A 23,437-nucleotide genomic window follows, 5' to 3' on the forward strand; every position below is an offset into this window, starting at 1 on the left:
AGTGAGTTTCCCTCCCTGGGACTGTTTGTATGCCTTACTCTGCCTATCTGTCTCATGTCACTAAACCTCCACTGTGTCTTCAGAAAACACTGTTCTGTTTCACTGTGTTGTTTCCTCTCCACTTTGTATCTTTTCATTCCATCGCTCACCTCCATCAAATCACTTCATCCTCAAACAGATCAGCGTGAAGGTTGGTCATTTTCACTTTTAATCCTCCCCCCCTTCCGTTTGATCCAGGTCCCAAATAAGGTCCACTGCCCTTTCCAGCCCCATCCAATGAGAACATAGAAACCCCTTCCTTCATATAAAAAAAAAAAATGCACATTTTTGATAGCTCTCCTCTATCCATTATAGTGTAACTGTGTCACCTGCATGAATCCTTTAATAGTTGTTGCATGCCTCCTGATGCCACTCCACCTAACCGTGTTTCTAGTAGCTGTGCCAAAACACACAGGGAGTCCCTGCACAGTTTGTTTAAGACACCATTTTAACGTCTGTTGTGGTATGTAGCTGTGCATTTTTCCCAACCACACCCATGTAGCGTCTCCTAACACACATCCACCCAAACCTGTAGCTCCTTTCACCCTCATATTTTTCCACCTGCCTCTGTATTCCCATCAAATATATGTGACGGATCCATCGGTATTCGGGTGACACCCGGATTTGTCAGGTATTTAGGCAGCAACACTCTGCCCTCCCACCGAGGGGACATGGGTATCAGAACTGACAAAGGCGTTCATGGGGGATTATGCCTGTTCCAACGCTGTGGGTAACCTCTTCCAAGAGACTGAATGATGTGATAGGCACATGTTATCTTAATGAGAAGATAAACACCCCCCCCCCCCCCGTTCTCATGTGATGTTGCAACAGGAGGCCTAACAGATGTTCAAGAGCGTCGAAATAAAACACTCCCATTTAATTTGACTTGCTGTAGAGCAGCCTATCATTAAAAATTAAAGCAACAAAAGTGCTGGCTTTTTCAAAAACAGGGGTAGGAGTGGAGCAAAATATGAATTTATATACAATATGCAATATATCATCGTTTTGACTCGTGTGATGCAATGATCGCATTGTTTATGTCACAATTTTGAGTCACCGCGTCACTACGTCGTGACTCCTCAAGTGGCACCCTTGACATGAATGAGGTCAACATGAACAGAAGTGAATTTCCCAAAAAAAGAAGCTGACAGCAGGATAATATCTGACAGCAGTGAAACTGATTTAAAAAGACTGTGTAATGTATCGTGTTGATGATTTTCTCATTATTGCTGTATTGTGACATCGCTATACCAGTGCCACATATTTTGTATCCTATCATATCATATCGTAGGGTAGCATGGCGTATCGTAGCATATTGTATCTTGTTGTCAGTTAAAATGCAATTCTCCACCTCTACTCTAAAAGAGAGCCTATGTTTTTGGAATAATTTTCACACTGGTTCCATCTACAAAACACTTCGGCACAAAGAGCTGACCTATGGAATATTTAAGAATGAGCTGGCAGTGTGCTGACAGGGGGATGATCAGCCATCATAGTCGCCCAGCACTGCTGCCAGGAAGCCTGGGAAGCCCGCTGACTCCGTGCCAGTGTGCTCAAATATTGATTGACTGAACAGGTTCTGCTATCCTTGGGCACTTTGTCAAGGCAGTTAAATTTATAGGTATCCAGCAAGCGGGCAGGCAGAGTGGAGACAGGGCTTATTTTGTGGTTTTGATAGAGTCCCGGAGCCCGTCTCTCCAAACCGCTCTCAACAGGAGAGAGGCTTCGAGGGAATCGATAACAATTACCTGCCCTCTAGTCATTTGTTCCACAGCACCTCTCCAAACTTAACCGCACGACATGAATTATTCACAACATTAAGTGTTCAATATACACAGCCCCCATTGACTGACTGCTCTTAGCACTGTTTAGTCTATGGTATCACGAAAGAATAACAGATACTTTGAGCCTAATGGTTTTACATTAGGGCCGCTTCGCTCAGGTTTCTCTCTTTCATAAGCATATGTTGTGAAAAATAGCTGCAGTTGGAGAATGTTACAGTCGCGTGAGAAGACACAGGTGGCCTTCAACATGAGTGGAACGCTTCCCCCTCAAAATGCTCAAAGGAAAGTCTGTCGGGCATTAGCCATACTTGAAATCAGATGTTCAGTCATTAACAGGAGAAAAATGGATCAAGCTCCTCCTTTATCTCCTTCCATCAGCTTGCTCAGGCTTGTGATCTCATCCCATGTCTTTCCCAAAGTCCAGTGCATGCTCTGCTTGAGAATGTCTTCCCTGTCCTGTTCCCAGGCTGGTAACGCTCCCCTAACTTTGCTCTTTGCACTAAAATCAGGCATATTCCTGTGAGCCTTGAAAGCAGATGTCATGGCTGATCTTACTCTTTCTGGACTGTCAATATCCGTCACTTTTCCCCTGCATGAAACCATCCTTACTGTGCAGCAACTTCCAAACTAGTACCTCCCTGTTACCCCGATGTTATTTTGTAAACTTCACATCATTTGAATTGTTTACCTCATCATTACTCTGTCCTTAACTTCAGCTGACCTAATGTTCTGCTTTGATTTTTCCTCTGCCAAACTCTCTATGTAAAAATGTATTCCAATGAGAAGAACTGATTGATTTATTAGGCAAAGTAAGAGGTGAAAGGAAACACAAAATCCAAGATTCCAATGCATTTCCCCCTCTTGTTTGTGGCTCAGTCCTGTCTGACTTCATTTTTATTTATTTTATAGAAAACTAGCCCAGCAGTTTAAGCCCACATGATTGTATTGATGATAAAAAAAAAAACCCAGCAGCAGGTCTATCTATCTAAAGCACCTCAATTATTTTGGGATCATTCAGATGAGTGTGAACCAGTTCCCCCTTATTGCAATGCGGTCCAGAGAACCCTGCTTTTCCTGACTGGAATCTAAAAAGGTGTTTTATTTTTGTGTGGTTTTTTTTTTTTTCCCATTTCACCACATAATGAGGGGAATAACAAGTATGGCTGTATAGTAACAACGTTCTGGTTCAAATTAGCTTGTGGAGGGAGGGGGTGAAGGGTGGGGGGGGGAAAGGGAAGGTGGAGGGAGGCTCACATTTGAAAATCCATTTTCATGGAGACCGGTGCAAAAGAGCAATTACAGTCAAGGGTTTTTTTTTCCTTTTTTCTAGGAAGCTGTTGTAGCGCATTAGGGGAAACAAGCAGGATAAATTGTGCAGGGATAGTTTCATGCCATGGAGTTTTGAATACATAAGAGCAGCATAATCGGGATAGGACGGGTGGGTCATTACGAGGGAGCTAAATTTTGAGCTTGGCTTCACTTTCTACGTATTTGAAGGTTAGAGAAACAAGAGCTACTCCTTCCTGAGTTCTGCAAAATGTTATGGCAGCATGTCATAAAGTTAACAGGTCTGACACTGACAGGATGTTCACATAGCAGTGTCAAGCAAAACGACAAGCAGATAAGTTTGTTACGGTTGCCAAAAGTTGCCAGAAAAAAAGATCTAAAGTGTGTAAACACGGCAGGCATTTCTTGTGTATCTTTATTTAGACAGAAAACAAGTCCTATGTAAATGCTGGTTGCCTGTTTATTCTGGGCCAGCTATTCAACGTTGCATTGAGGCTCTGCATCGGTGTTTGCCTTGTCCCTGGCGACGTCAACGGGCCCTTCTTGTCTCCATGGGAACCCCTTTTTAATGTCAGCCTATCTGCATATCAGAACGGCACAAAGAGAGCGAAAGAGAGAGGACGAGAGAGAGAGAGGGAGAAAGACAGGCCGAGCAGAAGGAGCCAGAGAGAGGGAGCGGGAGGACAAATCAAACAATGCCATCTCCACAGGGACCCTCAATGATGCAACTCTCACTGCCATTTGACACTTTGACAAAAGAGGGCCAGACAAAGTCTCCAGAAAAACTGGGCTATTTTTTTTTTTATTATATTCCCTTTTGTAGGCGAGAGGATAAAACACCCCCTCAAAGTTTTCTCGTGAATTTCCAGAGCCATCTTATGACAGTCCTATTATCCCCATTGTGCTCGCCTGCACATTCGGACAAAAGCGATCAACTCTCTATTCTATTTGCTTTTCTGGGTTAGCTTTTGGCCTTGTGTTGTTGGACGGGGCAAGACCATTCATCAAATAAGGAGAAAAGAAAACCCATCATATTCACCTAGCTTATCAAACCTGCTCACTACTTCCTCCTGCTTCTGTTTGTAGTGCGACGAGTCCCGCCCAGATTCTCCATTCCACCCACCAACCAAGAGGTGATGCCAGGGGGCAGTGTCAACCTCACGTGTGTGGCAGTGGGCTCGCCGATGCCTTACGTCAAGTGGACCATGGGACTGGTGGACCTCACCAAGGAGGAAGAGATGCCACTCGGGCGGAACGTGTTGGAGGTCACCAACATCCGCGAGTCGGCGAACTACACCTGCGTGGCCATCTCCTCTCTGGGCATGATAGAAGCTACGGCTCAGGTCACAGTAAAAGGTGAGAGCTGTTTTATCTACGCATGTGTTGCTGTTAACAGCGATGTACTCTGCTGTTTGTTTTGAGTCAACACAAAGCCCCTTTCACACATGCCTTCCTTAAAATGTTTTGAAAATTTCAGGAAAGCCTGCCCCTGACATCTACCTGAGTTGCACTTAAAACCCCAACAGAAGGAGATTTCCGCTCCATTTTTTTCCCAGTCTTTGCCTTTTATCGATTCTTTGTGTAATTGGACATACTAACAAACGAGTGGAAAAGAACATGCTAGGCGAGCAAAAAAGAGCATGGAGCTGCTTTTTTACATGCACACCAATTGCACGGGTCAAGTTTATCATACTGCCCTCTCTCGTGCACTGAAATTTTACTTGAATACGTCCTGCTGCTTTCAAATGATAACTCACCCTGACTTCATGCAGAAATGTTACTCCTGGGGCTGGCAGAAAAAAGTCAGGTCGAAAAACGTTGGACTTTTGCGTTCATACCTGCGGCTCACCCTGACAATTTTGGGAACTTTTCAGGACTTTTGATCATGTGTGAGAACAACAAATTATCTCCGGAAACTTCTGTTCTGTTTCACTGTGTTGTTCCCTCTTCACTTTGTATGCTCTCATTTCATCGCTCACCTCCATCAAATCACTTCATCCTCCAAACAGATCAGCGTGAAGGTTGGTCATTTTCCCTTACAATACCTTCCTCTTTAATTTGATGCATCTTTCAAATGAGGTCAAACCATCCTTCGCAGTTGTTCTCTTGCATGCCTTCCAAATGCCGCTCCCCCAAAAGCAGTGTTTCAATTAGCCTTGCCAAAACACACACACACACACGTACTCCTTCTGCAGTTTGTTTAAGACATTATGGGAGCTCTGTCGTGTTCTGCTGCTACGCATTCCTCCCGACCGCACCCATACAGTCACTGCCAAGCACATCATCGTAAACCTATAGCTTCTTTCAACCTCAGCAGTGTGTGATGGATGACTTCGGTATTCAGGTGGCAACCAGATTTGTCAGGTATTTAGGCAGCAACACCCTGCTCTCCCACCGAGGGGACATGGGTATCAGAACTGACAAAACCGATCCCTTGGGATTATGCCTGATTCACCGCCAGAGGCATCCTCTACCAAGACTCTGCATGATGTGATAGGCAAATGTTTGCCTAATGAGCATCGATGTCATGCTTGTGTGTGTGTGTGTGTGTGTGTGTGTGTTCCTTTCAGCATGTTTGTTGCCGCCTTTTTTTCCAGTGTGAAAGTGTAAGTGTAAATGTGACTCTACCCACCTGTGTGTACGCTACGATTGTGAGCGTGTTGTCTTCCCATTGCAGCCTCCCTCATCAGTTGTTGTCTGTATTGATCCCTCTTTCCTCTCAACTGATCGATGCTCTGAATGTCATTGTCATTTAGGGGGACCAAAGAAAGCAGCCCCTCTTCTACAACCAAGATATAATGAAGACCCGTTCTTTTGTTTGTTTCTGTCATAAACTCACAACGGGAACAGCTCTTGCAATTTTCTTGTTTTGTCGGTAATGACCAGGCCGTTTATAAAGCACAAAATTGGGATTTCTGTCTGGCTTTTATATTCCTTTTGGGATATTGGCTGCCGACAGCACTATAAGGATTAGCTTATGAAACAATCATTTCATTGCTATGAGTTACAGAATGGAGAATTACATGGCCAGTCATGTCTTTTCTCTAAGAGAGCAGATTTTAGTTGTATTGTGCCTATATTTTCAGAACCATGATATAATAAATGTCAGATGTCCAATTTTCCTCAAATTACCCGTAAGTCCTGAGGGTCCATTCATGATTTCAAAGCTAATACCCTTCTTTTCCCTCCTCAGCCTTGCCAAAGCCTCCTACCTCCCTGATTGTGACCGAGACGACAGCCACCAGCGTGACGCTCACCTGGGACTCTGGAAACCCCGAGCCTGTGTCCTACTACATGATCCAGTACAGAGCCAAGTCCTCAGACAACGGCTTCCAGGAGGTGGAAGGTGTGGCAACCACCCGCTACAGCATCGGTGGACTTAGCCCCTACTCCGAGTATGAATTCCGTGTCATGGCTGTCAACAATATTGGCCGAGGGCCGCCCAGCGACCCCGTGGAGACGCGCACTGGTGAACAGGCCCCCTCCTCGCCGCCTCTGCATGTCCAAGCGCGCATGCTGAGTGCCAGCACAATGCTGGTCCAATGGGAGCCGCCCGAGGAGCCCAACGGGCAAATCAGGGGCTACCGGGTCTACTACAGCTCGGACCTGACAGCTCCGCTCAGCGCCTGGCAGAAACACAACACAGACGACAGCAGCCTAACAACCATCTCAAGTCTGACTCCTGACATCACCTACAGCCTCAGGGTGCTGGGCTTCACCTCTGTAGGTGATGGGCCACCTTCTGACATCCTGCAGGTCAAAACCCAGCAGGGAGGTAAGCAGCCAGCCACTGTGTGTGCTCTGTATCTCAATGAATGTGTGTACGTACGTTCATAGAAATTTCAAAGCGCTCACGAAAAATGGTACATTCTCATTTGTGTAGATCTGCTGTATGTATATGCTTGACTTGTTGTTCGATATAAAGAATACTTAAGAATCAGTCTTTTAAGATGTTGGAAAATTCTTGAATTTTGCAAGCGCTAGTCCCATTGCTTTGACATAAAGCTATATTATATGGAATTCAATCTTAAAAGCACTACAGCTTTGGGAAAACAATGACATTGCTCTGACAACAAAAGAATATTATTGTAGCACTTTAACAGAAAAAGTATGTACACAAGTAATATAATCTTAGGAATGTGATAGATCTGTACAGCAGTTTAAATGAGTCCCAGTGTAATCCAGGATATATGTCGTTGTTCTGTACTGTTGTGTCTCTGCCATGCAAACAGCCTCAGCCGTGGTCTGTTCATGTGAGATAGTTTTTTGTGGCTGACACTATGGAGAACGTTTAGCCTCAATAATGTGCCACCTTTGTTCCCTTGAGTCTTCAACCTTTGTCCTCCTGCCCCTTTGTACCCAGTCCCTGCACAGCCGTCCAGCTTTGAGGCCGAAGCCGAGCTGGATAGCCGCATCATGCTAACATGGCTGTGGCCCGTACAGGACCCCATCACTAAGTATGAGCTGCAGTACTGGGAGGCTGGCTCAGACAACAAGGTTAGAATAAGAAAAATGGAGTTGTAACTATTTCATGACTTGTTTTTCTCTTTCTCTTGGTTCTCTTTGTCTTTGTATCTCTCTACCTGTCTATCTATCTAGCTATCTTATTTATGCATCTCTTATTATGCTGGGGAAAGTCCAGACGAATGAATCTCGGTCTTCATGATGCAATTTTTTTCTGAATGGGAATCTGCAGCTGAAGCAATGCTGCTTTATTTCTGCACTCAACTCTGTAGCGCATGAGAACGTAATAGTGCAGAGACAGAAAGCAAAGTTCATGTGAAGTACTTTCTCTCTTCGTTCATCTCTGATGGGCAACTGCAACTCCTTTGAACTAGTTTTTTTTTTTTTTGGACTAGTTGTTCACTACTTAAAATGCATGTCAGGAAAGTGAGACAGCAGTCTAGGCTTTAGGATTAAAGTTGAAGATTAATTCCTCCATGTTTGATTCCCTCCAGATACATGTGACCTTCAACCCAGCCGGCTCGTACGCTGTGGTTGGTCTAAAGCCAGACACCTTGTACCGCTTCTCTCTGGCTGCCCGTTCTGAGATGGGTTTAGGTGTCTACACACAGCCCATTGAGGCCCGCACAGCCCAGTCCAGTAAGTCCATAATTTATATTCTCTGGCGTCGTCTCTTTTATCTGTCTTAACTTCTCTCTGTCCACTAACCAGACTGATTCTGTAGAGTAACAGTCACCCACAGCAGGCTGCAGCAGGTATAGGTCTAGGCGGGACAAATTGGAGTTTCATAGAGCTTAAATCAGATCGCGTTGGCAACTTGAATGTCAAATCAATTTCCGCACAACATATAGTGCTGACAGTGCAGCCACCCCGGTCAGCCTCACGCTTCCACCGCCTCCCCTCTGTCACCAACACTAACCCTCCTGTCCGTCAATCTGAGGGCAGGCCCTGTGTTCAGTGTCAAAGGTACGTTTAATGTGTCCTTTCCCCACATCCGTGAGCCCTGCTGTGTTTTTTTTTTTTTTTTTTTTGTGCCTCAAATCATCATTATGTGCTTTTACAGTGCCTGCACTCAAAATGTCACTCTCTGCCAGCTGACTGCAGATTTTTTAATGCTGTGGTGGCAACTTGCTTTTACCAACTCAACCAGGAGGCTTATGTTCAGTGCTCCTACCTTGCACACGTTCTCTGCCGAACTACATTTCATTTAAACAAAAGATCTAGTCACACTATGCCTTTTCTAATTTGATCCCTTATTGTGTTTATTGTAAAGTGTAACTGTTGAAATAGTTGTTGTTAGAGATTCAGTTGTTGAAACTACAGACGCCCACTCAGAGTTGTTACAGAGTGGAGCTTTGTCTCACAAAAGATCTTTGAGTATTGACATCAGCTTGTGCAGAGCTATACCAACCTGCCAAAAGACAAGTTTAATATTGGCTTGCCGTCAAGCCACTCATGCAATTAGCGCTAATTAGTAACAGCTGATTTGTGCGCACTCGCACCGCTGATCACATTCACACCCTCTAATGTCCACTGGCATTTCCCGCAAGATGCTGCACTGTAGGACCTGGCTTTGGAGCAGCTCTGCAGCACTGGATGAGACAACAGTGGGCTTTCGGTAAAGGAAGGATCAGATTTTCAGTCAGGTTTATTTAAGTGGATACAGGTCTTTTAAAACTAGCCAGGATCGCCCTTGTTACCAACCCTGAGGATATGCTTGGGACATCTCCAGTACTTTTATTAGTGTTGGTTCAGATTGTGTTTTACTTTATCATTGGCCAAGTCAAATCTCATGCCAGTGGTTTTAGTCTTTTATAACAAACTTAATAGGTACATGCTTAAAAGTTAGTCCAAAACATTGTCAGTGTTGCTCCAGTTTAAACATAAGTCCAGCCAGTTTTGGGATCACAAGAGAAAAGAAAATGTAAACTACACCAAAGTGATGAAGATCTCTCTTTGAAATGTTTCCCTGTTAGGACAGAGAAAATCATTGCAGGGCCAATACCTCTGACAAACGCACAGTTATAAAACTGTCGGTCTAGAGCACGAGTGGAGATGAGTGTGTGTCCTTGCAGCTCCTGTCAGCAGGAGACACAAGGACAACACATTGGGATTTCATGGCGAAAGGATTGTGTGCGTGAAACGAGCAGCATCCTTGGGAAGAGTATGAGGCCGAGGCGGTGGGAAAGTGTGACATTTTTTGTGCAACATATTCAAACATCTGTCTTTTTTTTTTCTTTTTTTTTTTTATATTCAGAGCATTGAACACAACAAAAGCTGTTTGCATATTTTGTATACAGTTCATAAATGGCCAAACAAGAACTCCACATTCTGCAAAAAAAAGGGATGAAATATTTAAGCAGCTGTGTGAGAGAGTTCACGAGGAGTTCAAGGTGTAGAGGTGATTTCCGAAACAAAAACAGAATCGGAGATAGATTCCTTACAGTGATGCAGAAAGTAAATGCTAAGACACAAACTAAAAAAAAAAAGTCAATATGCTGTGATGCTCTAAGAGTGGAGCTTAGCCTAATCATGATCTAACTGGTCTATATTTAGAATAATGACTGGTTCAGAAACACAAGATACCACATTTTTCAACCTTAACATCTAACGCTCAAACTTAATTATGTGGATTGATTAACATTATATATAAACGCTTTAACCTTTAAATACTAGGTTTGACAATTGGGAATAAGGAGCAGTAGAGAGAGGCACTTCCCCCCCCATCAATAATTCTCTCTCTATTTAAGGCCCACTCTTTGGCTCTGAGGCAAATGTATTTCCCGTGGTGTTGTCCTCCCCTCATCCAATTTGACTTTGATCTAGCATATTTTCATCGGGACCTCAGTCTCACAATCTATCCTGGAAATCATCGGCATTGTTTTGATTCGCTCCGTCACCCTTTTGTAATGCATGTGGTGTTTTGTCAGGTCTTTGTAGTTCCAGGTCCACTCTCCTGTTAGACCACCTGATGAGACTCGGCGCTCTTTTGATAAGCCGAGGTGATTTGAAAAGGTGGAGTTTCATGTTCTGGCATTAGTTCATTGGATTCATATTTGAGCTAACTGTTCACTGCTCTGCTTATTAAAAAAGAAGAAATATCATGGGCATGTTTTGTATGAACTCCATGCTTTGAGTTCTCTTGGTTCATTTTATTCTCTTTTGTAGAGTCCCTTTTTTTTGTTGAGTATTGAGTTAGATGCATGTAATATATGAATGCTATTGTGTTTGTTTTCTATGTTGTTATTGTTCCCTGTTTTCAAATGGTTTATTAGTTTTTCAGTTTTTCTCCGGACTTGAGAGTTTATTTTGTGCTGCAGCTCTTTTGCTATCTGGATCATATTGTTTACAATAACAATATTATTCTGAGCGGAGGTGTAGCTTTGAATTATCCACTCTATATATACACGTTAGACTGAACAGTGTATGCTGTATGTGTTTTACACATACTGTACTTGAACATGTGCTTATAAAATTCAATTTAGAAAAGTGTTTACAAAAGAGAAAGTGGGATAATATGCAGGAAGGATTTCTCCTTAACGAGCTATCATTATAGATATTGTTTAATTCAATCAAAATTATTTTATTTGTTTCGATACAGAGCATGAATCTGAACGAGGTTGTAGCTCATTTTCAACTCTTGCCCTTCGTTGGGCCTGTCAGTAAATGCTAGAAGAAGAACATCAGGTAACATTTAAACCACTTAACACTAAATTTATAAACACACAAATAAAATACATATACCACAATGTCACAAGAAAGAAAGAAAGACAGAAAATCAGACATTTAGCAAACAGCAATATCCAAATGAACACAGCTCTGGTTTGTACTCAACCTTTGTGGTGAAAGATTTCAAATCTAGGATTCATTTTATTTCAGTTGTTTATGTGTATATTTAATATTTTAAAAAATCCCTTTGAGGGTCCAGAAGGTTTAAAACCTAATAGTACGTTCACAGTTTGATTCTTGTCATTGAAATCCAAAGAGAGGGTACTTTGAAAAACTGGTGTCCTTATTCTGTCACACAAGAAAAAGAGCATTTTATTATTGTAGAGGCTACACACCAGTTATTGACTATAGCTTGAAGGTACAGTAATAAGTGCTGATAATTGACTATTGATTATAAAATCACATAATTACGCATACGCTTCTGAAACATCCAAGGTTATTTCCACTGCAGCACTTACCTGAGGTCTGACAAGCCCAGAGCTTCTGCATCAACGTGCGAACACCAGCCAGCCCGGTCAAGCTCTTGTTCACACACTCACACGTCCATGGCCACTTTATTGCTCCCTCTGCATGCTGCAGAAGGCAGCAGAGAAGGCAGTTATGGACAAATTACGTCTTTATAAAAGCATCGCCTTGTAAAATTCTGGCACATTTCATATTCAGTTCAGACCACCCTGTAGTTTCATGGCCTCTCACATAAATGGAGTGCCAAACACAGCTTCAACAGGAGCCTGGTAATGTGTTCCTGCAGCCAATCTCTCAGTCCGGAGGTAGCATCCTGCGCAGTACGGAAGCTTTTTGTATCGGGGTATCAAAAGGAAAATGTCATATTCAAAGTTGCAAATTGTATCTCCGAGTTACTACTCCATGAGTACGCATGATTTGTGAATTTCAACTGCTCAGAAAGTGGAAAAGTAGGGCACATGTTGATAAACTTGGAAAAGATTGGCTCGTACTTCAAATCATGTACTTGCAAAACATTCAACATCTGAAAAAGTATTTGTCCATGATAGAGAGCAAAAACATTTTTAACAGTCCGGTCACAATTTTTTTTGACGACCATACAAAAAGCTTCCAGTTTTTAATTTTAAGTTTGCTCGTGTTTTTTCTTTCATTTTTTGTTTGCTTGATCCGTGCCCTCCTCCGTGTGGTTGTGCTCCCTTCCCCCTACAGCCCCATCTGCCCCACCTCAGGATGTGCAATTGGTCAGCCTGAGCTCCACCAGCCTCAAGGTGAGTTGGGTGGCACCGCCCGCTGCGAGCCGCCACGGCGCTATTGTGCGCTACACAGTCAGCTACCAGGCCCTGTCTGGAGAGGACACTGAGCGGCACGAGGGGCCGGGCATCGGCGCAGACGCCACCAGCTATGTGCTGGAGGCCCTAGAGAAGTGGACTGAGTATCAGGTGTGGGTGAGGGCACACACTGACGTGGGTCCGGGCCCTGAGAGTGCCCCGGTGAGGATGAAAACCAAAGAGGATGGTAGGTTGACACCTCGCCTTCAGAAGAGTGCTCTCACACTCTTTACCTCCCTTTTGCTTGGGGCTGCCTGTCACTGTTTTCCTTTCGCTCTCCTCAACTTGGACAGCACGTTTCTCTGTAACCTGCTGATCAATTCTGAGTTAATGAGGCGATAATAGTAGCAGAGTTACCTACTCCTTTCCACTTTCCAGCTCGCTCTTTTAAGCTTTCACACTTGACTTCGGCGGCAGGTTAAGGCTCATCACCCCTGGGCCTCGGCTCTGCGACACTTTCCTCTGGCTTCACTGTTTAAATGCCTTCTTGTTTTCTTTCTTCTGCTCCGAAGAGAGAAGGAGAACTTCAGCTTTCTGGTCTTTCACTCTTTTTCGTCTCTGTTTTTTTCTCACTTGTTCCTCATTTTGTTTGCGGCCTGATTGAGAGCAGAAGCCCCTAAGAGGGAGTTGTCTATAATTAATGTGTTTGAAGTTCTCTGCAACACAGCTAATTTCATAGCGGAATTAAGGGCATTATAGACATGGCTAGACCACATGCTGTCCTGCGAAGGGTGTTTTGGGGACAGGATAGAAGTAAAAGATGGTTTTGATTCATAGCCAAATCTAGTCTTTCTACAGAGTACCCAGGTCTATAAAAAACTTACAAGTCAGTTTTTTGATTTGAGTACTTGGCTCCAGATCACAAAACTGATTTAACTAAAGAAAATAACTTACTCAGCATATTTTAACTCTGCTGTTCCCCCCCCCCCCTCCCTCTCTCTCCCTTTTTTTGTATTTCTGTCAACTTCTTGTATCCCCCTCCACCCCCCCCCCCCCCCCCCCCCTCCACCCCCCCACACACACACACACACACACAACCCCCCTCTTTTTTTTCTTCTCCTGGTTTCCAGTGCCAGGAGCTCCCCCCAGGAAACTTGAGGTGGAGGCTGTAAACTCCACTGCAATCCGGGTCACCTGGAAGCCGCCCCTGCAGGGGAAGCAGCACGGCCAAATCCGAGGCTACCAAGTCATCTTCTCTCGGCTTGAAAACGGCGAACCGAGAGGCCAGCCGAACATCATGGACGTTGCTTTGCCGGAGGCGCAGGTACTGGGTGATGTCTTACTCTTGTCAGGGTCTTTGTCTGTCTCTCTTCACCTGTCTGTAGCTGTCTTATGCTCATTTCCCATTATTTCCATTCTCCACCGCTCTCCCCTATTCCCTTCAATCCTCTGAGTTCACGCTTCATTTCCTCCACACAGGGTGACACACATGGAATTTTCCTTATGTCGACTACAGTTAACCCTCATGCCCCCCCCCCCCCCCCCCCTTTTTTTTTCTCATCGTTTTCTACGTGTGACTTTTTCCTATAAATTGGGACCCTGCTCCTACAGCCTCGGATTAGCTGTCGTAACAAGATCCACTCTAATTCTACAGTAATAGCTTTTTAATATTTGATATATGTTACATCAGGATGGAGCTTCGTTGAATCAATGCACCTCTCTGTGGTTTGAGTAGTAATACATATGCACTGCCTTGTTACCATGTTTATAAATTCGTTTTTTTTTCTCTTCTCCTTACGCCGTGCTTTACACATTAATGCAGGCTGCTCCGTACCGCCCAAAGCTGTGTGACACCGTGAGATGGATGAAAGATTGTAATCCTTAAGAGGGATTCGGAGATTCATGAATATCTTAAAACCAAAAAAATCCCGCTCTCTCTCTTTTTTTTTTCTGTTCGGGAGACGAGAGAGCGGCTTAAGAGCCTCCTCCTGATTGTTTGCCGGGAGTAACATTTGCGCGAACACGCATTCGCTCGCACCCTCGATGGCCTCACACAGAAACATCTCATTTGAACAAGTAAGCACTCCTTTGGCCGCAGGAACGCAAGAAGAAGAAGAAAAAAAAAAAGACTGAGCAGCCCTTACATGTGTCTCAGAGCGGCGGTTTGCTGATAAATGCTTTGCAACAGCGATTTGGGAGGACCAACAGGTTGCTGGTTCTCTTCCAAGGCAGCGTTCACTGCTGTGCCCTTGAGTGAAGCTGTTAACCCTCATTTGCTTCTGCAAACACCCTGCTGCCTCAGAGGCTTGAAATTTCAGAAGTGAAGCACCATGAATGTCACCTTGAAATGGCGTTTCAGACGTGCTACATCCCAAGTGATGCTAAGTAGAAGTTTAGATCCCTGCTGTGCAACATGGCCTTTAGTGATAAAAAAAAAACGAAATTACTCGTGTGTGTGTGTGTGTGTGTGCTTGTTAAGCCACTAAGCGTCGAACTTCAACGAACTTCTGAGCATAAAATTAACATTACGTTTATTTAGGCCACACAGTTCTGAAATAATAATATAAAAGGCTTTATATGCCATGTTTCTACACCCGACCAGTCATTCCACCCTCAACACCTAAACACGGTCAGAAACCTTTTTTTTTTTAACAGCACTAGTTTTTGGCAGCTGCGGCTGACAGTTTGTTGATGTGTGATTGTGCACTCGAGTTGCTCGACTGCCAGGACATCATCCTTTGGTCCAGAAGACGTGACAAAAACATGGTGGCTGCGTTTCTTCCTGGAAGTGTTTTCTTTATGGCGGCATGGTTAGCGTGACTACGTTATACGCTTATGAAAGCTGAACTCAACATGAACCTTCTTGTTGTGCAAACAATACTCCCCCCGCCATGCCTCATTTGTGCCAGGTTCACACAATAAACACAAAGCCACGCTGCAATTTGGCACACACCGGATAACTCTCATGTTCCACTTTGGTGTCCAGGACACCTCTCAAAACTCACCGCTCCCTCCACAGAAGGAACTGGAATTCCTCCTCCCTCCTCCCGCTGTATTCTTTTCTCTTTCTCCCTCCGTCTCCCTTCCCCTTTTTCTCTTGTTCTCCATTTGCACTCTTCCTGCCCTGGAAAGCCGTTTGAGTAATTAACAGAGGCTTGCGTGCAGGTCGGTTACCCTTGATTGAGTCATCTTCACAGATTGTTTTCCATGAGACAGCGTTGAGTAGCCAACCTGCAAGGACCTGCCCAGACGTCGTTAAGACCACACAGTCAGCCGTCCACCTTGGCGCCCAACTGGTTTTCAGAACAATCCCTCCTTTCTTGCTCATCTTTCGATGCACATACCGCGAGAACAAGTGGAAAAAACAACCCCGATAACGTGAGCAGACATGCTCGCCTATTCGTTCAACCCTGTGGTAGGTGTTCCAGCTGGCTGAGAAGAGTTCATGACTCATCCTAGACTCATGCGAATCCCGCATACGCACACCTGTAATTGATGATAAATAAAAGGAAAAAAACAATTTTCTTCAATCCTGGCGCTTCCCATAGCGTTTCTCCCAAGAATTTGCCTAATGTAATGTGAAATCAGTTCCACATCCACCCTTTCACCTGCATCAGCTGCACGCTAAGCCTGCCAGGGGGAAAACAAAAATCCAGATTTTCCAGGGTTCTTACAACACAGCATAACCTCACCTTAGACTTCAGTCTTGATGTAAAACTGATTGGATTGCAGATTCTGTCAAAATTGCTGGAACCTGCCCCTTGTTATTGTCTGGCTGTTTCAGGCTCCTTCCCTCCTTCTCACCCTCACTCAGGGTTAGCTGACTAGCTAGGAGAGCTCGCATGTGCGTGGGCAGTTTAAGCGCCTCTTTTTCTTTTCAAGCAGGAGCCCACACAGCGCCCTCATTTCCCTGCTAAATTTAAACCAGAGGCCATGTTAACAGTGTGATGTTATCGACCCCTTTCTAACCATATTTCTATTGGGAGAGTGGCCTAAACCTGAGTAGGCAACTCCACGCCACTGAGGGTGCTCCGTCACTATGCACTCAGGAACCTCTGGGCTCGTGTTTTTCATATATCCATCCATTAAAGTTGGCACCAAATGGCGTGATGCCTGTGCTTCTTAGCATTTCCTCCACAAGTTCGCCTTCCTGCGCAAGTTCCCCCGTCATTCAGCACCACTTTTCCAGGTTCATTTTGTTTGACCACTCATGCGTTTGAGTGGCATGTACGCGTTTGTGTGCGTGGGTGCGAGCACATCGCTGCCTCGCTGCCTCCGCGGCCTTCACTGCCTCAGATTGAAGTTCAATGTGAATTGAAAAAAAGAAGGAGAAAAGAAGCACCTCGGCCCGTTTCACTCCATCAATCATGACAGCTCCTTCTCTTCCACATCACTCGTTCTCCCCTCGTTCTGGTTTTTATAGCCACACATCTCAGCCCATGTCATCACATTTGCATTCATCCGCCTGCAAATTATGCCGCTCCGTTTCCACGAACGACGCTTATCAGCAATGATGTGTTTTCAGCTTGCGCTGGCATTCCGAAATATAAATGAGGGATCGTTCATAATTCTCCAATGGGTTTAGGCAAAACGCAACAGCAGTTGTGATAGGAGGGGATTAAGACCAGGAAGCGATAGGAACTCTGGTGAACCTTAATGTGTTCGCTGCTCTGTTGACATACTGAGTGGAGTCAACGGTAAACAAATTAAGCAATTAGGCACATCGCAAACTGTTATTCATGGAGTTAAGTAACAGCTGTTCTTAAACGGTACTATTTAGTGCCCCGATATGTCAGGGGAGCATGAGGCGGCAGGTTTTAATGTTCCATGTGTGTCGACTAGTTGCTACTGGGACCGAGCAGAGGCCTCTCTTATGCTACAGTTAGCTGGTTGGTGATAAAGACCCGTCCACAGGGAGGAGGGTGGAGAAGTTGGGTCTTTTGTCTTTTCATATGCCAACAGTCAATGCAGGATGATGAACAGCGTCTCTCCAGTGAACAATGAATCAGTACTGTGTGAGGCTCGCTGCCTTTGTTTTAAAAAAATGTCTGGAGTTACAAGAACGAAAATCTGGGCATGCAGGGAGGCAGGCACCACTGCCAAATTTAGTCTGTGAGGCGTATGTTGTATGACTCAGGGTGAGAAAAAGAAAAATCTATACACATCCAAATAGCTATGGAATTTTTTTTTATTATGTGTCATCAGCGCTGCAAAACACTGTAACGATTTTGTATCAACTAGGTTACATGTAAACGTGTTTTTCTCTCTGCTAATATAAGGAATTCATTTTCCTTTGATTTGACTGCAAACAAAAAGGTAGTGGTGTTTGGTGTTTTATATTACAGGGACTGAGATCAAAACAAATACAGACTCCAGTGTTCTGATTGTGAAGAAGAGTCAACTCTTTTGACACAGATTATTATGGATGTGGTTATTTGTACTTAACACCGTGTCGCTCTAACAGAGAACATCAAACGATCACAACACATCACTTTGCTTTCAGTTGTGCAATCCTCTGAATCATGACACACGTGATGCATTTAAAACATGGCAGACATTATCACAGTCCCTTTTTTTTTACCATGAAAAGATTTGTTGTTGCAGTTCTTGTTTATTCCTCTAGGGTCTTTTTTTTTTGGCTTTAAAGCAGCAGAAAAAGTTAACTCACAAGTAAATTGAACAAATACTCCATGGAAACAATCCGTTTATTATCATGAGGAAAAACATTGCTCTGGTGGTTTTGACAACATTACTTGTACATTTTTCCAAAAACTATCACAACAATCAAAACAAATGTGCTGTTTTACGTTAACAGCTGACTGTTGAGTCCCGTCTGATATGATGTTGGACCAACAACAGTTAATGTCTTCCGCTCTGCACGTTAGCTGTTGTGCACATTTTCACTGAACAATCTAAAAGATTCCTGCTGTTGAACATCTTAATGTGAGAGAGGAACCATTTTCCTCACTCGCCTCACTCTATCAGAGGCAGCTGTAGTCATGCTCAGATGTAGACGCTTGTCGCCACCCACCACTCGGAACTCAGCCTGTCGTCCTTTTTTTTTTTTTTTTTGTTTCCCGTTTTGTTCCACTTAAGTGTCACTAGTGTCATCTCTCCTGCCCTTTGTCAACCGGGCCACCCATCAGTGAACCCCTCTGCAATTGTGGAGCGAGCTGCTAGTAAACACCAGCAAGTTGCGTTCTGCATCGATGGGGTTTGATGTCACAGGGCTAGCATAGCAGCACTGGTAATAGGATTTCACGCTCGGCACCGACGGAGCCCCGCGGCACGAAATGGGCTTTCACTTCCCCCGGGAATCACTTGGCCAAGCACAGCGAGCAAGGAGAACATTTTGAAAACATATTGAAATATTATGAATAAAAGGCCCTCCCTCTACTTCTGAAAAGGAAGGAGGGAATGCTTCCTGAGATTCTGCATAGTTAATTTCCACAGAGAGAGAGTTACCATCCTGAAAAGAGGTGTTAAGTAAGAGAGAGGTTTTTTTATTTTTTTATTTTTTATTGGATCCAAAGGCGAATGAGAAACAAGGCAGTGCATCATAAACAGTAATGAACTTCAGAACCATTGCTCAACTTGGCTACGCAATTTATTCTGTGCCAGTCAACTTGTCTCCAATCCTTTTATTTTTTATTTTTTTTACTCCTTCTCGTCCATCACTCTCCCTCTCCCTCTCCCTCAGTGTGTTTTTTCTCTACCGCATGACTCTGTTGAAACCTACATTCATCCGTCTCTGAGCGAAAAAAAGACAAGTGCTTTTTTTCCCCTGCCTGTTGTGTTGTCTCTGACTCATTTCTCTCCCCCGCCCTGTGTCCTGTGTCTTCTCTCCCATCAGTGGAATATTGAGGAGTCCACCGAGCATGTGAGTAACCCTCATGTGTGCTGCTGGGTTGTCTTGCAGGGCAGGCTCTTCGACCCTCTTGCAATTTGGGGGTGCAGTGTGTGCTTGTGTGTGTTTGGGTTTATGAGTTAAGTGTGTTGTTTTTCGTGTGTGCCATGCCTGTAATCTACTCGGTGTGAATCCTCATGAACGATCATAACCCCATTATAACCACGGTAACAGATTGGTGTCCCAATGAATCCTGAAAAAAATCTTGTTTGTGTTTATGAGTACAACCTTAACGCATGAGGATTACTTCCGATGATGATTGCAGGTTCAAGTCTTATAATTGACTTTATACAAGAAAACAGTCGCAGCAGCAGCAGCTATGCGTTCACTCACATCTAAGGCACTTACCGCAGCGAGCTCGTAGCTGTTCTCCTCGTCGTTGAGCGCACAGTGCCACGGTGTCACCGAACCCAGTGAGACGCTGACATTAATCAGGCTCCCCTCACCTGCTGTCTCACCTACTGTTCCACATGACATGCCTATCTGAGGGGAGGAGCTTTGTTTTTTTTTTTTGTTTTTTTTTATCAGTTTCTCACATCTCCAAGATTGCCACCATGCCTTTCATGTTCTTTTCATTTGCCTGGATGGCAGCTCACTGTTCCATGGCTGTCACGCAGCCCTTTGTTATGGCTTATTACCTCCCAGACGTCATATTGCACTGGCATAAGCGCGGGGGCCACATACTGTTCCTAGTGAGAAATTCAATAGAAACCTGCCAGAATAACAAACATGGCTTTTCATCTTTCAAACAAGGGCGAAGACTTTATTTAAAAAAAAAAAGGGGGAAAAAAAAGGGGAAAAAAAAGGAAGCTTTCAGGAAACAAATAATTACTTTGAGCAATTCTGGGTGTTTGTTTCATGACAGAAGAAATACATCATAGGTTAATCTAAGAATTGACCACCGGCGAAAATTGATGTAGACATCATCTGTTCAGTATCAACGCTCGATGTTGTTTTCAGGCGCCAGACAAATGTGCGCCGATCATTTCCTTTATTTGATAACAGCCAGTTGAACAGAAATCTGTTTAAACACATGGTCAGATTCCTATTACACCCACATAGCGTGAGTCAGGCATGCCTGCCCGTCCCTCTCGTCTTAATGTGTTGATTAACACCTGACAGACACTGTCAGAGAAAGGCATCTGTTCGTCTATTTATGATTTCTTTAGCAGCTATGTTTAGGTGATAGCAGCCTGTGGGACATTTTGACTTATGGAGTGTGACGAGCAACAGAAAGACGTCAGCAGCAAAAACATTGGCACGGCTTGCTGACTTTGGCGTGAGGTTATCACAGGGATTCAAATAAAACTGAGAATAGATGAAATACAGCAATACAAAAAAATCCTACCAAACTTTGTGCTCTAGTAATAAAAAAACAACAACCAAGAAACCCCCCCCCCCCCCCCAAAAAAAGTGAGCACATTTCCTGTTTTTTTGGCCTCCTTGCATTTGGCTCCCAGTTTGTTTTAGGATAGAATTTGAGGTCTAACCCAACCTTTAATGCTATTCTCTTCACGCTGCATATCTGAACACTTGGTCACATATGGGCCAGGGGTGCAGCCTGAGGTCTTTCATGTGTTCCTGAAGTGCAGCTAGTTGTGATAGAGCACAAAAACACATGAACCATCTGCTTGAGAAAATTCAGTCAACAGACTCAGTGACCACTTTTACATTTCTTCTTAAAACCGACTGTTATCAAAGACATTTTTCTGATTTCTCTTGAATTATTGACTCTGCGAGGTAAAGGGTTTCATCGATTACTCTTGTTTTTATGAAGCCTGTCTTGCTTTATTGCTTCATGTGGATATTCCTGTGAAGCACTTTTATTTTTTTTTACTGAGGTTAGAAAAGTGTGCTATTAAAACACATTATTATTATAACTCTTCTCACAACGCTGCCCATTTATCCCCGGCACTCCCCACCATTGCTACTGTAGGATACAGTTATGGGAAGGCTTGTAGAAAAGAATCCATTTCTATTACTAGTCGACTTGATAATCTCTGTAATGCCCTTTGGTGCTGCTCTAAGCATTTGCTCTGAAGGAAACTTTGAAGCCTCGCTTTTCTATTTTCTGCTGAAGTTTCAAAAGTGTTGCGAGACCCGCTTTGACCTTGCCAGAATAGGGGGAGGAAGATCTCTTTGGCTGCCACTGCTGAGACTGTTAAAGCCATTTTGTACGATTAAAGTAATGAGACTTCCTCCATAAAGTTAAAATGGTTTTATGATACAGTAATTTAGCACTTTTTTCCCCTGTCTCTCTTAAAGGCGAGTATGGGAGCACTGAATGTCCCTTAAAGAGCAGCACAGTTAACAGCATTGTCAAACAGAGCGGGCTTATATCGACTGTTAAATGCTCTTCTGTGGTCGGGAAATTAAAACTTCATTAGTTAAAGAAACAGCATCAGAGCAAATCCGTGTGGTATTCCAGGAGCATGAGTAGCATGCGGGGAGATCCGGCAGGAAGGCTGGTAGGCGTCTGCGTGTTCGTCCTCTGAATGGCCCCAGTCAGGAACAGACAACTCCAGCGTGTGTGTGTGCGCTCAAGCCGCGGGCATTAATTTGTTCTCAGTATGGAGTGTGAGCTCATGTTTGTGTGTGTGCATATGTTCATGCCTCTGTACATGCATGTATACTCCAGTGTGTGTTTTCTCTACTGTACACGGGTGAGTATGTGTGTTCACATGTTTGCGTGTCTGTTGTCATATGGGCTTTGTTTCAAGCTCTGAGTGTTTAACTCCAGCGCGTGTGGGCGTGTGTGTGTGTTTTTGTTCCGACTGATGCAGGCTGGTGAAGTGAGTGCCAGCACTGCAGCAGGTTATCAATAACAGAGTGTTACCTTGGATTGTTTGCCTTCTCTGCTCACTGTGTGTGCCTCACAGTTAAGTTACTGATGTGTTCAATGACCTGAGTGTGTCTGTGTTTTTGTGTTGAATAAATATACAACCCATGCACATTGGATTCCAGAGGACAATTAAGAATCCAATTAAGTCATTTCAATAAATGGCACCAAAATGTTTGTTCTCTTTAAGATTCATCAGGAGACTTTACACATTCATAAGTCTACCCTCCGTGGGCTTTTGTAGACTGCTGTGCAGTGATGATCCTAGACTCCTCTGGGTAAAGTCTTAAGCTTATCCATGCGGAAGCAAGAACACTGACACACTGGTGATGTTCTGGTTCACTCGGTTGGTTTGTTGGTTAATGGGTTCAGAGTGTGCCGTACAAATGGGTGAAGGGTTTTTTCTTGTCTGAGAAAAGTTCAAGAAAAAATCCTTGACCTGTTAGTGTGTGTTCAAAACTGTGTCTGTTAAATACTTGAAATGTTTTGCTTCCTCTCACAGGGAAAAATTAAAAGTGCCAGTGGATGGAGAAGGGTGTTGTGTTTCGTTATGGTTTTCTTTTGGTGCTGTGTGATTTGTGAGGGGATAGGAGCTTGTGTGAAACGGGTTTGTGGGTTGTTTTGTTTGTTGTTGTTTTTTGTTTTTTTTCCCCACGGAGGCAACCTCGCTCGGGCTCACTGATTCCTTTTAACCCTCGACCTTGTGATTTTTCCATCTTACAGGAGGCCATCATTGGCGGACTGCACTCTGAAACCACCTACTCTGTCACTGTGGCAGCGTACACCACCAAGGGTGACGGAGCTAGAAGCAAGGCTAAAGTCATCACCACCACTGGAGCAGGTCAGTTTGATCAAGGTCATCATGTAAAACAACTGAATACCTGTTGACAGTGAACACTGTGGTATTATCTTTGAGGCTTAAGACTGATGACCTCAGCCATGTTCTCGGACTAGAAGACGGTCTGTGTGACAATGAGTCTTGGTAGTGTTAGTGGGATGCTACATGTATATCAGCTTTAATCCCAAGACGGGTTCAAATGACTATCTGCTGTTAAATAATATGTGTCATCTTTACTTTTATAAACCAAGTGTCCTGTGGCTTATACAAGGGAAGTTTCCTGAATGAGCCTCAAGTTTAGTGACCTTAAGATCTGCT

At 44.0% G+C, this 23,437-nt stretch overlaps 1 protein-coding gene across 1 annotated transcript in view; it reads left to right on the forward strand.

Moving 5' to 3' along the window:
- LOC132978539 (receptor-type tyrosine-protein phosphatase F) overlaps positions 1-23,437 on the forward strand; it is a 132,997-nt gene that overhangs the window by 63,140 nt on the left and 46,420 nt on the right. The window contains exons 7-13 of the mRNA XM_061043743.1: positions 4,197-4,466; positions 6,304-6,885; positions 7,474-7,607; positions 8,069-8,213; positions 12,477-12,782; positions 13,666-13,859; positions 23,005-23,122. Coding sequence (XP_060899726.1) covers positions 4,197-4,466; positions 6,304-6,885; positions 7,474-7,607; positions 8,069-8,213; positions 12,477-12,782; positions 13,666-13,859; positions 23,005-23,122 — 1,749 coding nt within the window. The remainder of the gene's footprint in view (positions 1-4,196; positions 4,467-6,303; positions 6,886-7,473; positions 7,608-8,068; positions 8,214-12,476; positions 12,783-13,665; positions 13,860-23,004; positions 23,123-23,437) is intronic.

Source organism: Labrus mixtus, chromosome 8 (assembly GCF_963584025.1).
Source record: "Labrus mixtus chromosome 8, fLabMix1.1, whole genome shotgun sequence".
Classification (NCBI taxonomy): Eukaryota; Metazoa; Chordata; class Actinopteri; order Labriformes; family Labridae; genus Labrus; species Labrus mixtus.